The sequence below is a fragment of the Meleagris gallopavo genome, chromosome 14, assembly GCF_000146605.3.
Source record: "Meleagris gallopavo isolate NT-WF06-2002-E0010 breed Aviagen turkey brand Nicholas breeding stock chromosome 14, Turkey_5.1, whole genome shotgun sequence".
Taxonomy (NCBI): Eukaryota; Metazoa; Chordata; class Aves; order Galliformes; family Phasianidae; genus Meleagris; species Meleagris gallopavo.
This window is the reverse complement of record NC_015024.2, coordinates 2,413,428-2,429,793: the sequence shown is the minus strand read 5'-3', so window position 1 is coordinate 2,429,793 and position 16,366 is coordinate 2,413,428. Positions and strand designations below refer to the sequence as shown.

The 16,366-nt window shown below is 43.1% G+C and overlaps 2 protein-coding genes across 2 annotated transcripts in view; one reads left to right on the top strand and one right to left on the bottom strand.

Annotated features, from left to right (window-relative positions):
• FANCD2 (FA complementation group D2) overlaps nt 1-11,351 on the bottom strand; it is a gene marked incomplete at its 3' end in the record, with an annotated part of 45,248 nt that extends 33,897 nt beyond the window's left edge. The window contains exons 1-11 of the mRNA XM_010718360.3: nt 11,238-11,351; nt 10,799-10,882; nt 9,904-10,029; nt 8,787-8,854; nt 7,952-8,055; nt 7,001-7,064; nt 5,740-5,792; nt 4,274-4,349; nt 3,400-3,524; nt 1,422-1,509; nt 907-1,011 (exon numbers count right to left, since the gene is read on the bottom strand). Coding sequence (XP_010716662.1) covers nt 907-1,011; nt 1,422-1,509; nt 3,400-3,524; nt 4,274-4,349; nt 5,740-5,792; nt 7,001-7,064; nt 7,952-8,055; nt 8,787-8,854; nt 9,904-10,029; nt 10,799-10,865 — 876 coding nt within the window. The remainder of the gene's footprint in view (nt 1-906; nt 1,012-1,421; nt 1,510-3,399; nt 3,525-4,273; nt 4,350-5,739; nt 5,793-7,000; nt 7,065-7,951; nt 8,056-8,786; nt 8,855-9,903; nt 10,030-10,798; nt 10,883-11,237) is intronic.
• Nucleotides 11,352-11,394: 43 nt separating this feature from the next.
• On the top strand, nt 11,395-15,293 carry EMC3 (ER membrane protein complex subunit 3). Its single transcript, XM_003210003.4, has 8 exons — nt 11,395-11,645; nt 11,750-11,807; nt 12,353-12,446; nt 13,076-13,180; nt 13,840-13,921; nt 14,086-14,165; nt 14,751-14,833; nt 15,067-15,293. The coding sequence occupies exons 1-8, from the start codon at nt 11,491-11,493 to the stop codon at nt 15,193-15,195; spliced, it is 786 nt and encodes a 261-aa protein (XP_003210051.1). The 5' UTR covers nt 11,395-11,490; the 3' UTR covers nt 15,196-15,293.
• The last annotated feature ends 1,073 nt before the right edge of the window (nt 15,294-16,366 follow it).

The following is a 16,366-nucleotide window of genomic DNA, read 5'->3' as shown; positions in this document are numbered from 1 at the left end:
TTTAATTACTTCTTCATCATATTAAGATGGCATGAGTGCATGCAGGCAGAAAGCAGAAAAAGATTTCTTAAAAGTTACCCCATGAAGTTCCCACCTATATTCATGACATGCTGCTGTTAACTAATTTTATCTTGTTTAGCAGCAGAACAGGATATGAAATAGCCACAGGAATTGAGGGGCACGCTGCTGTCAAACCACAAATCAGCACAAGATGGGTTGCATGTTACAGGCATACATTTTTCATAGTGATCTCCCTTGAAGATCCAGGCAGTTCACAATCCATATCTGACTTCTGCTGAGGTTTTCTCAAAGAATGATAAAAACCCATGTTCAATCATTCAGCAAGGTTGGCTCAACCAAGGAGTCTTACAAGGGAGGATGAGAACAGTCCTTCAAACATAAGAACCATCCTTTTTGGAATGTTTCTAAAGGAGCACTTAGAACAGAATTTGGTGGAGAAAACAAGAAGAGAATTACCAAGTTACAATCCCTGTTCTTTTGAACAATTTAGGAGTTTAGAACCCTTAAAAGTTCTAATGAATGAAAATTCTAAGATATAATTCAAAGGCTTAAATTTGCCTCAAGGAGTTTTTCAGTCTAGGAGCTTAACATAATTTCATAACACTGTCATATCGACACTGAAAAGATAATTACAAGTTCTAAAAACAAATGAGAAAAATCTGCTAGCAGAAAAGGGTAGATTTCAATTTCATGCCTTGAAGCATAACCATGGGTTTCCATGTCAAAGGACAGCTGTTTTTCACACACGCTTTGATCCCTGACAATACTAAAATTTTACTTGGAACTATTAAAGCATACATCTGTTGTGTTGAATGAACAGCCTCTGTTAAAACTTGCACTGGATTATAAAACTTATTGGTCTTTAGTTCATGAAGAGCACCATACCTCTACAGCATCTGCAGCCTTGACATTATGGAGGATGAATTTTACGACCACAGGCAAATCCTCCAGTTTTACAGAAGGCACAATGGTCATGGCACACTGCCGCACCTGAGGGGAGAGCAACACGGGTTAGCTGCAATAATAAGGTTCATAGAAATACAGACCAGGTTGCTGGGAAGGATCTTTGGAGAACTCGAGTGCAGCCTTCTGCTCAGAGCAGGAATATCACTGTTATTAGATCAGACTAGCCTTGGCTTTGCTAAATCTTGAGGACCTTCGGAGATGGACACAACCATTCCCCTCCCTGATGCTACCTCTGATAGTCCATGTTAGTGCTGTAGACCCTAACCCATTTTCCAAGTGTCCAACCTGAACCCCCTAGGCTGTAATTTGTGGCCACTGCTCCTTATCATATCACCTGGCACTTCCAAGAAGGACTTGGCACCATCATTTTTCACTGGCTTACAAAAGGGAAGAGCCTAGAAGAGTTTGGTCGACCATCCAGTAGAAGCTCTTACCTCAGCCAGAAGTTCCGCATCAAGATCCAAACGAGAAAGAGCATCCAGTATTGGAACTGTGAGTCGTCTGCCTTGTTTTAGTAAGCAGCTGATGTGCAAGGAAAAGAAAACAAATCACCCTTTTAATATAAGCATGAATTCATGTTTAATAAACTGCAAGATTCTAGTTGTTTTTGTGTTCACCAGAAATATCTAAAAACAGAAAACATACACCACTGACTTTATAGAAACCTTGCTCCCTAAATTATCTTTCTCTGAACACAATGAATTATAATTCTGTGGTTGTTGGTGTGAAGCTGATATGAAGAGTGTAGCTTTTTCAACACGGAAATAACTGGGAGCATGGAGAAAAGCCTGGCAGTAGCCTCAAGCAAGAACCTGAAATTTGGCAGGTTTCATTATAAACAGCAAAAAAAAAAAAAAAGGGGGGGGGTTGGGAGGGGTTGCTAGTATACTTAACCTGACTTTATACCTAAGGGATAACGTGCCTCCACTGCCTTGCCACTAACAAAGGATCATTACAAGCCACTGGAGGGCTCTCAACCCCAGATGTTAGCAGGTGTACGGGAAGCAGGGAAGACTGAGTAAAGAGAAAACCCTGAGAGGGGCATTTTGGCAAAGCTGGGGAGGGAACCCATCCTCTGCTTCACCAGGAGTGGAGAAGGTGAGGGATGGAAGGACAGTTCAGCAAACAATCCATCAAGTCAGAGCTGTAATAGGTGCCACTGCCATAAAAGATTCCTTGAAAGGGCCCTTTGGCTTTCCCTGCAGTACCTCTCGGGTCAGACTCCAGCTGGTTCTTCTGCAGTTTCCTCCATAAAGCTACACACAACAGGAGTGGGCAGCACAGCTCTGTTCTCAGGTACACAGCTGGGGCTTTACTTGGACCCCATTAAACCTGAGAATCCCTGTGCTGGCCAGGTACCAAGATGGCAACGTAGAGGCTGTTATGACAGAAGGCAAGTTTCCAGTGCTGATGTTTCTGCTTTTTGTTTTCTGATTTGCCATCTACAGTTGTTTCTTGCTTTACATGCATGTTTTAGACAATGCTTTGTTAGCAAAGATGTTCTGTGAAGCCTTGAAAGACACCTGCTTTGCTAAACACTACAGTCACACCTCTGTTCTGGTTTCCAGCAAGCAGAGATTTAGCAACTTATTGAACAAGGGACAGTAGCTGTGCTTAAACAGCATTGTGGACTTCATTTTCCTGGAATTCATGTAATCATTCTTGGCTGCCATCTAAGTTTCTTATAAACTTTCTCAATTCAAGTGAAACTCTATAAATAATGTGAGGTGAAAAATTCATCTTTCTGCTTCTTGAACGCTCCCTAGTTTGTTGTAACAAGCACTGAGTACTTTCCCACACCAGACATAGGTAGAGGCTACTGAGAATACACAAATGTCTTGCTGCTAGTCTTTATATTCTCAACTTTGCAAAAATACAAATAGAGATAACAGAAGTCTGAGAGTACAGGAAATAGGATGTACTTGACATGGGCAGGGCAGGCTGAAATAATAACTATCAGAGTGAAATGATAATTAGTACAGGCATAAATGCAAGCAAACTGTGTAATGGCCAGGATGAAAAACACTGGTGTGTATAATTAAATCAATATATATATAGAAGAGACAGGTGTAAGGGACAGCATAAGCTGGCACTCTCTAGGAGGATCTCTCTTGATATTAGTCATCCAGTTCTTCATGTGAGTCCGTACCATCAGCATAGGGTTGGAACTACATGATCTTAAAGGTCCCTTCCAACCCAAACCATTCTATGACTATCATCAGTCTGTGCTACACTCACTGAAGAACTTAATGTTTTAGATCATTTTGGAGCATTTAGACCCCTTTAAGAGTATAACAGCGTGTAGAAAACATCCTGTTGCCATGCAGCTTTAGTCAGTCCTCGTGCAACCTGCATTCATACTTTTTTTTTTTCCTATTCAAGAAAGAGGGGAAAAAATAGAACTAACTGTACCTCAACTCTCTGGCAACCTCATTTTGCTGGGAATCCTCCAGGATCTCAGGTAAACTGGTGATAATATCATGCTGGATTGGTACAGGAGACACACTAAGCATCTGCATTAACTTCTTGACAAGATCCTGCAGAAAAGGGGATCACTTGTAAAAACAATTGAGTCTTACCACTAGCAAGCTGTTACTTAGAATGACAACAATATTATGCACAAGCCATTCATTTGGATTTTTGCTAACTGTCCCTTAACTCATTGTCCTGTTGGAGCAGGGAATTGTAGTATAGACTTTCAGGAACAACAGCATTTTACAAGTAGAACTTGAATTTCTTGCTGAGGGAAGGAAACTGGGAAACTCAACAGCAAGCTTTCCAGAGTTTAGTATGGATTCCTAGTTCTCTTCATTCTGGGACTCTCCTTAGCAACAGCCTTTTAGTACAGAGTAACTCTCAGAGGCTGCTGATGTAGAAAGGGAAAGAAGGAAAGGAACCACCAAAGCCAGAACAGAGAATCCATCCCCAGATGCTGGCAAGCATCCAGTATCTCTTGTTAAAATTAAATCAGAGGAGACAGTTAACTTTCTGCCAGCAACTGCTTCAAAATGTGGATAGGTATGTATAGATACAAATTTTTTAAGAAAATACAAAAAAAAAAAAGAAGAGTTACAGCAAGAGAAAAGGAAAATAAAAGGGGACATTCAGAAGTTATTGAAGGAAAGAATGTGAACAAGAATTAAATTTCATCGAGTATTTAATTTTTTCAGGGTATGAATATGGAAACACCTGTTTGCATTAGCATCAACATTGAGCTCAGCCCACCTGAGAGGTGTTCCAGACATTAAGTGGAAAAGCATGCAGTGGCTGTGCCATCAGTACCCACCTGGCTGTCAAGACTGTCGAGCCATTTGAACTGATTGACAATGAGCCGAGGGAAGTTTGTTCCAAAGGTACCCACACTAAAATGACAGAAGTGAAACAGCTGAGTCAGATCCACAGACAGACTCGAAGGCTTTGCTGCTGGTCAGCAAAACCACGGAATGAAAGTCACATTAACTAACTATTCAAATTCCATTATGAAAATATAAATGTAGAGCTTTTAGCACTGTGAAGGATCCCACCTCTCACTGTAGACACAAATAAGGGATACTACAGCCTGTCTCAGAACACTGCCAGCAACATCGTAATTACAACACAAGCAGTGCGACCTCACTTTGGATCTCCTTTGCTACCATAAGTGTGGCTGTGCTGGCTTAGCCTAAATCTCCCCTGAGCCCAGTGTCCTTGTCCCCAGCTGCTGTCAGTGTTAGATGCATCTGGCTAAGCTGTAAGAAAAAGAGCATACACAGAGCCACATTATCCTGAGTTTCCACTCAGTCTCCAACAATAAACAATTTCCCAAGGCAGAACCTGGTACCCAGTCCCTCACCCCTACTATCCAGCAATATATTCATCTGCAAGAAGTTTTCCCTTTTCCCCTTTAAAAAAAATGAACAAAACCAACCACAATTATTTCAGATCTCTTCACACTGCAACACAGAACCCGATAAGGTTACACACTATTCCTGCAGTAGGTTAAGAAATTGGATGTCCTCTGTCCAGGCACCAAGTGACATGAAAACTGTACAAGTCCCACAGGTTTCAGAGATGCTTTTATATCAGTTTGGGCTGAAACTGTCCAATGAATTTGCAGTTACAGATTAGTTGTAATGAGTGTTGTTTCTTGTCCCACAGTTAAACAGGAAACTTCTATTGCTCTTCACAGTCCATTTTAGATTTGATTACCATGAAAATTTGCTGCCATCAGCTGTTACCTCACTTTTCATTCCCTTTTTCCACTTACAGACACACTGAACAACTCAGACCTCCACAGGATCTCCTCCCACTGCAACATGTACCACGATGTTCTCCATTCAAGAAAAAGCAACAGATGCTTCTTCTATTTTCCTTGTTTGACTACAAACTGCATTCTTGAAAGGAGGTTTGCTTGCATCTAACTGCCACATAGAACTCTGTCAGCCACTTTCCTCTTCTTTAAATAACAGGATATCTCATAGTCCCTCTGCTGAAATACTTCCAGTGTTGGTGCCAACAGCTAACAGAAGAAGCATAGTGAATCATGGGGGGGGGGATGTGTTTCACCTTTTACGAATTTGTCTTCTGCCACATGCACCCACCATTTTAAAGACATGGTACCCACAGATGATTTTACACAGGGATGAATGATATTTTTAAATACAGCAGTGCAGACATCCATGTAGGTAAATTTGAAATAACAATTAAACAGCTGGTGATCGTTCAAAATGAGGAAGTACATTTCAGGATAGAGGGAAAACAGTCTGTACTCACACATCAAAAAAGAATTCGGGGATCTTTTCCAACAGCAGCGTTACGACAGCAGGCTATAAGGAAGGCAAAAGGACACTGTTAGGCTGATGATTTACTGCTTGTACTGTGGCACTGCTAGGAAAGCTAACCTTTCACAAAAGGTGAAATATGCATAGAGAATAAAGGAATCAAAACAACAATCAAAAATACTTCCTATGTAAGACATCTCTTCCCTAATACCTGCCTTCACTCTGTGGTGAGAGATACCATGTTCAACTCCACTCAGTTGATGCAACTATTATGCAACTCAGCAGAACTTGCTATTGACAGCAATGTTTTGAAACACACACTGTGTGTTTCACCACATCCACGCTGTTTAAATATCACCTCAGTGCATTTTGCTTCACTTGTATGATAGGTTTTTAGTTCCCAGGAAAGCCAGTGGAGCAGGAACTTCAGCTGCACTATAGGACTGAAGGCAGTTGTCTTTGGGGCCACATTTGGGAAGGGAACAGACAACAGGGGATGAAAAGAGAATGATGTGCCTTACTGCTGTGACATTTTTGTATAAGGATCTCCATGTTTATTTTCCCCTTCCTTTCCTTGTCAAGCCAGGACTTTCGCACTTCTACATCTGCCATCAGCAACTGCAGGAAGGGGAGATGACTGATATGAGGTCTAAGTGAACTGAGCTCCTTATACATCCAAGTAAGTCTTGGAAGGGCCTCTGTCCTTCATACTGATTGTCTCCATGTAATACTTGTTTGGGGCTGTAATTCAAGCATTAAAAAGTTTCAGTTGGAAAGGCACTTTGAAGATCTTTGGTCCAACCCTTTGCTCAAAACGGGGCTAACCATCAAGGCCAGACTAGGAACTTACCTGATTTTAATCACCTCTAAGTTCTATGAATATTCTCCAGAGTAGAAGTGGTTAAATTCGATCAGAATTCCCCATGTTTGACTTGGCTGTCATCTTTCATCCTGCCCATCTACCTTTGAGAAGACTCTGGCTGTTTTCTCTACACCGTGCAGCTACGTAGCTACAGACCACAAGGTCTCCCTTAACATTCTCTTCTTAAGAAGCAGCAAAGCCAGTTCCATCTCTCCTTATGTGTCACATGCTCCAGGCACAGAGCATCTTTGTGTGCCAAAGGAAACAAGAAATGGGACACTTTTCCAGCTGCATCCTCACCTGCCTCACCAGTTCTATTAATCTGCTACTTACATAAGCAAAGGGTCCCTAAATAAATATCACCATAAAGAGCAAACTAAGACATACATACCTGTAAGATCTTAATTCCAAGCAGCAGCTTAATGAGGCTTTCACAGTATGAGTGCACCAGAGTCCTGCAAGGCGAAAGATTCCACTGCAGTCATAAAAGCATGTGAGGAGAGCAGACTAACTCTATTACTTTTTTTTTTTTTAATCCACTTATGATGATTATACATATATGTATATATGTATATATATATATATCACAAAAGCTCCCGCAAATCAAAGAGATGGTATGTTAGGGGTATATACTTCCTACTCTTGCCAGGAAAATACATTTTCAGGACTTCTAAGGCCAGAATTCTTTTAGAAGTAAAAAATGAAAATCAGTTGCCAGGTTTTAACAAATTCCAATCCTAACCATCTCATAATTAGCTTTTCTGTGGGAGAATTTCCAATGTTTTAGAATACATGAAAGTTTAGAAATTAAAAGGCATTAAATTAAAAAAATAAAAGTTATGTGTTAGTTGGATGTTCCTAACCCAGCATCAAAACAAACTGAAGGCTTCAGCTGCCATAAAGCCACAGTTGGGTGTGAGAAAGTTTTCCCCTGGGTATTTGAAAGGGGAAAAGACTCAAACCAAAAGATGGCAGGGTCTGCCTCTTCAGAATGAAACTGAAGACTCAGGTACAGTGCTGAAAGCACTGTTAGTTCAGTGTATTTTGGCCAAGAACAAAAGCAATGGAAAGCTTTGAAATAGTGAAATGATTGGATCTTGCTATTAAATACCAGGGGACTCAGCTCATCCCACAGGTAGCTAGTAAGTTCTGTGACTTACCACTTCACAATTACTGCTATTAATAGGGAACTGCATTACACTAGCCAGTGTTGCACAAGACACAGGTCTTGTTATGCATCAGCCAGAGCTATGGCTTTTCCCTTCACTCAGCTCAGTGCTACAAGACATTAAGTACAGACCAGCTCTGACCAAAGCGGAGGACAAAAATACATTTTCCTAACCTTGACCCCTCAGTCCGTGCAGGAGTGCATGGCAAGAGGCAGTTCTTGAACTGACTTCTGTCCTTAATGTGTGATTCCAATCCACTGATAAACTGCTTCACAACCTGGAAAGCAGATTGAAATTATCCACTTCTTGATAAGATGTGTCAATCAACTGCTGTCTTATAGGATGCCCTGTGTGAGCAAGTGATGAAACCAGCAAAAAGGTTTCCTACACAGCTAGCCAGAGACAGACAGAAATTGTGACAGGAGGAATGCTACATAAATTCTATTTTAAATGCAAAGGAACCATTAGTTGCTCTACAAAACAATTATAAAACAACAGTCTCATGATTCACTTTGACTTAAAAGGGCTTTCCTCAACTCTCTGTTTGGCTAGAACAGCAACATTCAATGTGACAAGAGCTACATCTAAAAACATTTGCAGGATTCAAATTATTGGCCTCAGGAGTTTCCTCTAGGTTTGTTAGCTGGAGAGGAGCATCACACTGTGGCAGCTTTCATGTTGTCAGCTCCCAGCTAATAGAAAACCAAGCACAGCATTCACTCTACCTTTGTAAGGTAGAGATTTTGCATACTTAAGAGTCTGTTTCTATTGAATAATACTGCCAGTGAATTACTTTGATAGGGCATGGCAGTGGAAACACAGCACTTGCATTTGGAATTGTGCAAAACCAATCTCAGGTGGTAAGACACACCAGCTGGTCATCACTTCACTCCTGGGTGTTCAGAAGAACAATGAGACCAAAATGCTGGGATGAAAACACTGAGAGGATTAAGGAATCTGGGCTGCATTTTCAATCTGGCTCTTGCCATAGCTCAGTCAGTTACTTACACTTGGGTACGATGGGTGCTTCTCCAGTGCCACCCGGAGCTTCTTCTGGAAAGCCGTTTGATCCACAGCTAAGGAGAAGTTTCAAAAGAGAATAAAGAAACTGACAAGTTTTAGCCATATAACATCAAAATAACTACATGAGACACGAGCTCTCAGGACCATTCACCGTTATTTTGGCATTTGCTCTATCAAGACTCCACTTAGCAAAACCTGGGCAATGTCACAACTTTTGCTCTCTCCACCCTGAGCTGCAGGCAGCCAGTAGCATAAAAAGCCTTGATGGACAAATTCCTGCTGTTTTTTGGTAGATAAAGACAAATCTATTCAAGACAGAACAAGGGATGAAGAAGAGGAGGAATTCCCCAGGTTTGTTTGTTGTTTTTTTTGTCCTTGAGAGTGCAACACAATCCTTACCAGATGTGCAACCCAAAGGTCCCTTTGCCTAACTTGCTAGAATAGCCAACTACCAGAAGAACCAGTGCCATAACCACAAGCAAAGCTCATTCATGTGATGTGGTGTGTAACGTCACACAAATGAGCAACCCCAGCATCCTTGCCATTCCAAAGAAGCCTTCTCCTGCCCAAACCACACTGCAGCAACAGGGCCAACACAGCTTCCTTATATCATAGAGCTGGAACACAGAGAGCCCTGTGTGGCAATTCAACTTTCAGCTGCTTAAACTATGACAAAGGTGAAGCAGCTTTACCCAGCAGATGTTTCCTCCATTTGCTGAAGGCCTTGTATGAACTAAAGACTTTGTTTTCCTGCTTCAGAGCTCCTGGCTCTGTAACTCAATGAAGTAATAGTTATTTCATCTATCTTGGTCTGACTAATAGAAAAATACTGTAATCATAAATGAGATTAGATTGCATCTACCTCTCAAAAGTCTTTTGACTTGGCATCTATATGCTTAAAAATCTACTGTAATGAGTTTGGATGATACATTCAGACAGGAATTGTTTGATTCACTAAGCATAGAACAAATAAGAGGCCAGATGAAAGTTCCCCTGAAGTTGGGAAAAAGCTGTCCAAAGTGTTTTTTCCTCCAAAAGAAACATGCACCTTTGCTTTATAACAGTCAACTTTGCAGGTTTTCGCACACAAGTGGGCAGATACCTATTTCATTCTGTCCTTCCCCAGCTTTCAGTATGATTCCTGATGTTCTCAGGAGCTCTTCAAATACTCCCTCATTCTCCGATCCACCTTGGGTCCTCTTATCAGAAACCCGTAACTTCTTTGCTTCTGAGAAAACAAGACAACCTACATCAAATCACTGTGCAAAAAAGAGAAGCCTGAATCTTTCATAAAAATAATTAATTTAAAATTTAAAATTAGCCTTCACAAAGGTCACCCTTCAATTAACCTTAACAAAGTAACACAAGAATACACTTATGGAACCAGATCAACAGCAGTGCTGTGAGGCTCTATTTGACAGCAGCTGTTAGCTAACTCAAACTCCAATGCAGTTCTAGAAAGTAGCTACCCCTGCAGCACAAAACCACAAGGAAACACTTCTGACTCACCCCTTTTAATGCTCCACAACCACAGGCACTTTCAGTGCCTTATTCTCAGGGAAGACTGCTAACAAGTGAATGGAGCACATACTTCCTTTGCCCTGAAAAGCACAGATTTAACCTAGGTTCTTCCACCACATTTGTGACTTGGGTATCCCATCCACCTGCTACAGCAAAACGTTTTCCTTTCAGCTACATAAAGAGGTTACTTTGGTTTTAGAGATATCGATTTTGAACAAATGGGATTGATCCATGGACTCCAAAGGCACTGAAGCTCAAGCAGGTTAACACTGACCAAAGGTACAAGGAGCAAGAAAAGATATGGTGCACAGTACTGCTTTTAGTGTTGTTATTTTATTGTGATTTATAAAAATAATACTGTTTAAGATCAATAGTGTTGTTAATGAGTAACTGCTGATGTTACCAAAGCCATCATTACAACAGCTGCTGCCACTACCAGAGGGTTTCCCTTTACCACGGCGTACCTGAGCACCTACCCTGCAGGTTTGTCTTGGAGCTCTCTTCAGAAACATCAATTTTAGACAACTTCCTTTTTGAAACCATGGTAACAAATCCTTTGCCTGTAAGAACGCGAGAAAAGGTCAAGAGAGTTCAGGAGCCGTGATTTTAAGTGAGTATGGGATGAGGGTTTTTTTGTTGTTTTAGTTTGCTGTTTTTGTTTGTTTTTTTTTTAAACAACTCTAGAATGAAGTAGCGAATAGTGAAGGGAAACGACCTAAGAATACGTTTCTCAGAGGCAGATGGCTGGCCTGGCTGAGCAGCATCACCCCGCTTTGTTCCACCGCTCAGTACTGAGATGTCAGAGCTGTCACACCACACTTGGATTTCGCGGAAGCTCTTTCAGCACGGACCCTTCGACTCGTCCTCTCCGGGTAGGCGGCAGCGTTTAGGACAAAGAAATCGCTGTCGACTCACCTTTACGGGTTACAGCCGAAGAAGAAAACTGTCCTCTCGCAGGCCACCTCGCTCCCACCGCCACCCCTCAGGCGGCACCGGCGCTACCGGAGCTCGAGCTTCCCGCCGTTGGCGCGCGGTGACGTGGTTCCGGCGCACACCGGAAGCGGAAGTGGAGCCGGGGCCTAGGGCGGCCCGGAAGCGGCCGAAGCCCGAGCGGGAGCCGGGTCGGAGCCGAGGCTGGGATTAGGATCGGGTCGGGAACGGAGTCACGATGAGCGAGCCCGAGCTGCTGCTGGATTCCAACATCCGTCTGTGGGTGGTGCTGCCCATCGTCTTCATCACCTTCTTCGTGGGCATGATCCGCCACTACGTCTCCATCCTGCTGCAGAGCGACAAGCGCCTCACGCAGGAGCAGGTGTCGGACAGGTCAGGCCCCGGCCCCGACGCCGTCCCGGCCCGTTCCCGTCTCCTTCCTTTCCTTTCCCCACGGGTGCCGCCGCCGCCGCTCACACCGCCCCTCTCTTTTGCAGCCAAGTCCTGATTCGCAGCAGGGTCCTGCGGGAGAATGGAAAATACATCCCGAAGCAGGTACGGAGGTGCGTGGGCAGCTCGAGTCTCACAGTGGGAGCACAGCCCCGAGGCGGGGTTGGGCACGGGGCCCCCCGCTGCCCCCTCCCTGGTTTGCCTCCTGGCTTGGCGTGCTGAAACGAAACCTGCCTCCAAAGCGCCGTGCTGAACAGCTGCCGGTAAACCCGCAGGGATTGAGAACTCAGGAGAGTGAGGGAGCCGGCTGCTCATATTTGCTCGGTTGCTGCCTAATCCGTGTATTGTAAAAGCTGTAAGAGGGGGTGCGGGAGTGGAACTGTTTGGTATCGGTGCAGAGCCAACACGAGCTTTGCACAAAGTGTGAAAGGTGGATTTTTCTTAAGAGAGCTTGTAGGATTATTTCAGGAATTTTGGCAAGACTGAAAGTTGGTACTCAGAGAAACATCAAAGTAATGAGCTTCAGGGCATCCAGATGTGATGTAGCCGAGAAAAACATCATCAGATAGCTCCTAACATGTTTAAATGAGCAAGAAATATTGCTGTCCTCCATTGCTTATGATGCTGGCATTGGCTCTTTTTGTTTTCAGTCTTTCCTGACCCGGAAATACTATTTTAATAACCCAGAAGATGGATTTTTTAAGAAAACGAAAAGAAAGGTAGTGCCTCCTTCACCAATGACAGGTATGTTACGTGTGGTGAATATAGGCAGGAGGGAAAAGATGTCTTTTTCTGCCAAGGTAGCAAGGAAAACCACCTTGGCAAAGAGTTCAGTGAATGTGAGGATGGAGGTGGGAAATGAGCTGAGGCTGGAGGGCAGAGGAGGAGGGCAGAGGAGAGGGGAGGTAGCAATGTGTTGGGTCACTTCAGCACTGTGGTCTTGTGAGACAAGCCCCTCAGCACTGCCAGAAATGGGAGTCCTGTTGTTTTTCTGCACCAGCTCTAGCAGGACCATCTCTGAATGCATAACTCATTATTGGCTCCAAAGACATCAGTAGCAAATTGGCTGAATTGTTCACGGTCACTTTTTTAGGTAAGCAGTCTCACAGAGAGGTCCAGATTGGGATGGGGTCATATGCAGCAGAAAACAAAAGATGTTTTCAGCAGCAGCCACTGCCACAGTGACTGCTCATCTTATCTTGCAAAATATTTGATGACTGATAGTAGAAACTAATAGATACCGGTAGATAGCGGGGTAGAACTGTTAGCTCTCATTCAGTTTTGTATTTGAGACACCTCACCTTGGTGAAATATCATCTCCTGTCTACCTTTAGTGTGCTGTGCTGCTACATGATGTTATGTTTGATTTACAGATCCTACCATGTTGACAGATATGATGAAAGGGAATGTAACTAATGTTCTGCCTATGATCCTCATCGGTGGTTGGATCAACATGACATTCTCAGGGTTTGTCACAAGTAAGTGTGTGGAATAACAGCGCGAGGGTCTAGCCATGTTGGGTGAGGATCTCTAGAGTCTGGACTCCATCAGAAATTTCCCATACCTGAAAGCAGCAGGCTGGAAGCAGGGTGAATCTGGCTTGTGGCACTGCATGAAGTGCATTGATTGGCTTGTCCCAAAGCAAAGGAGGGAAGGTTATTCTCACAGTACTGGGAGTGATGACAAACGAAACAGCTTGTACTTGGAACAGTTCTAGTGGTGAAAAGAGTTATTTATTAAAACTGCTTAGACTTCAGATTGGTGGAGGGGATTTTCCTCTTGTCCAGGCAGTCAGTTACTGTGTAATGCAGAGTTTGCAAATCAAGCAGGCTTCCTTAAATTCAGTTTTGTGGTTGTTTTCCTTGTTGTTTATGCAGTAACTGTTTCCTTAACAAAAGACGTTTCCCTTCACAGCCACTGAAACAACAGCTATGATAATTTGGCTGTGATGGTTTTAAAAGATTTCATTTTAAAATAAAGATTAGAATGACTGCTTTTTCAAAAGTACGCATTGTTATTTTATACACTACCTTCAGACTACACTAGATCTAATGAAAGAAACATCTACTGGCTTTGCAATCTCCTCTGCAAGCATGCTGTGTTACCTTTTGAAACTGGGTTTCATTTTGTCCTTCAGCAAAGGTCCCATTTCCTCTGACACTGCGTTTCAAACCAATGTTGCAGCAGGGAATTGAACTGCTCACTTTAGATGCATCCTGGTAAGTGTGTTCTCCACCCTCAAAGCTGAATGTTTGGAATATTCTGAATGTTCTAAAAACCCTTGAATAGCCTGTGCATGCATGTGAAATCAAGTCACAAGCAATGTTTGTCACACACAGGCATCTTTAAACTGAAGTCAGAAATGCTTATTCTGATTTTCCAGGGTGAGCTCTGCTTCCTGGTACTTCTTGAATGTGTTTGGGCTCAGAAGCATTTATACTCTCATTCTGGGTCAAGATAATGGTAAGTCGCTGTCACTTCTGGGAAGGAGCTGGCTTCTCCTTTCATTAAATGACTTGCTGTGGAAGCATTTCTACATTTCCAGCCAAAAAGTCTCTCTCACTTCTTTGAAATTATTTTCCACTAGCCAGGTTTGACATCACCTGGAGCAATTACTCATCTCTCTTGCACCAGCTGTTAGCTGACTGCTTGTAAACCTCTGTGGTAATTAACCCATGCTTTCCTTCTCATCAAATTGGCAAGTAGAAACTTCTGATCTTGGCTTTGCCTTTATTGCTGGCAAGGATCACTTTTAACAGAATCTGCCATAGTCACTGAATGTTACATTCAAGGCAAGATGGTGATGGGGAATGTAAAGGACCATATTTTCCTCCATCTGCCTGCATATTTTAAGTAAATTTAGCTAAGATGTAAGGAACAGGGACAAGATGTCTTGTGAGAACTCACATGGACAAGTTAAAGTTTTGTTTCAGGGGGGAGAAGGGAGGAGGTGAGTTCTCCAACTTTCTAGTGCAGCCCAGAGGCTCTGTGCTCAAGCACTGTTTAGTGAAGCAAATAAAAATAAACCTCTCATTTCTCTTTTTGTAGCTGCAGATCAGTCCAGGGTGATGCAAGAACAAATGACAGGGGCAGCAATGGCCATGCCAGCAGATACCAACAAAGCATTTAAGGTATAGTATTTCCATCCGCGTTCCCTTTTGCTTTCCCCACGTCAACCAAGGGAAGCACTCTGGCTTTCAGTTCCTAAAATTAGAGGTGACAACTGATGAGGTATATAGAAGTTGCCCAAGGTTTGGCAGCTCTACCGTACACTGAAGCAAACTTGATAAGACAGGTGTCTCTGATTTAAATCTGATTCAAATCTGCTTTTTTTCCCCTCTACCTCTTTTTCATTTCAATGCAGACGGAATGGGAAGCTTTAGAACTGACTGATCATCAGTGGGCTTTAGAGGATGTAGAAGAAGAGCTTATGGCAAAAGACCTCCATTTTGAAGGCATGTTTAAGGAAGAACTACAGACCTCCATCTTCTGAATTTGAGAATATGTTGTCTCTTCTTGTAAAAGGATTTGAAAAGAAAACTGTCTAATGTATTTAGCAAAGCTAAGAATAAAAGAAACACACCACATTCAGTACTGCAGTTACTTAACTCTGTCATTTGAGGCCCAAGTATGTGATATGCATATGATAAGCAGTGTGCCCTCAGGGACTCCAGACTTTTCCATCCCAAGGTGGCAGTGACCCCACAGTTGAGCCCCACCGGGCACAGCCAGAATGTTCCTTTCCTAGGTGGTTCCTGCCTTGCAGCATTTACTGTGCCAGTAGCACAGCCACAAAGAGAGAAACAGTAGTGCAAGGCTGAGCACCAGAACCAGCATTCATCCTGACATGGAAGAGGGTGTGCCAGCTGCTCCCAACTGCCTCTGCTTCTGTTTGTCAGTTCCAACTCTTTCACTGCCACCTGGCAGTGTGTTCCCAAGGATCATGGCACCTTCCTGGGATCAGGGATGGGAGCACCATATCTGTGCACTGGAGAGGCACAATCAGCGTGCTGCCTGCCTCCCACTGCCTCCCAGCACAGGTAAGGACCCTCCTTTGAGAGCTTCCATTATTTCCACATTATTTATTTGCCCCCCTGCCAGGAATCTTAGCTCCGAGACATTCCCCGCTCTTTCCTCAGAGGTTTCATTCCTGAATACCACTACTTCACTGACAGTACAACTGGTGTTTCAAGTCATTTTCCATTTCATGTCCACAACATTCTCACACGAGATGTTCTTGCAAGCCCCTGCACTGGCTCAGTATCTGATCACCTCCATCTTAGCAAGCTTCCATTTTGCTTTCCCTTCTTTCCAAGCTCTTGCTTTAATATCAAAAGGCAGAGATCAGCATGGGGTTCTGCCACTGACCTATTACATAAAACTTAATCTCTCCTCCAACTTCCTTTATTTTTATTTATGTTGGTGACGCAGAGCAACAGGTTACCCAGAGAGGTTGTTGATGCTCCATCTCTGGAGGCATTCCAGGGAAGGCTGGGTGGGATCCTGGGCAGCCTGAGCTGGTGGGTGGCAACCCTGCCCATGGCAGGATGTTTGGAACTAGATGATCTTCAAGATTCACTCCAACCTAAGACATTCTTTGATTCTCACCAGTTAGTTTATTCCTTCCCTATTTCTTTCTCTGTCTCATTTCCCAGAGCACTGCA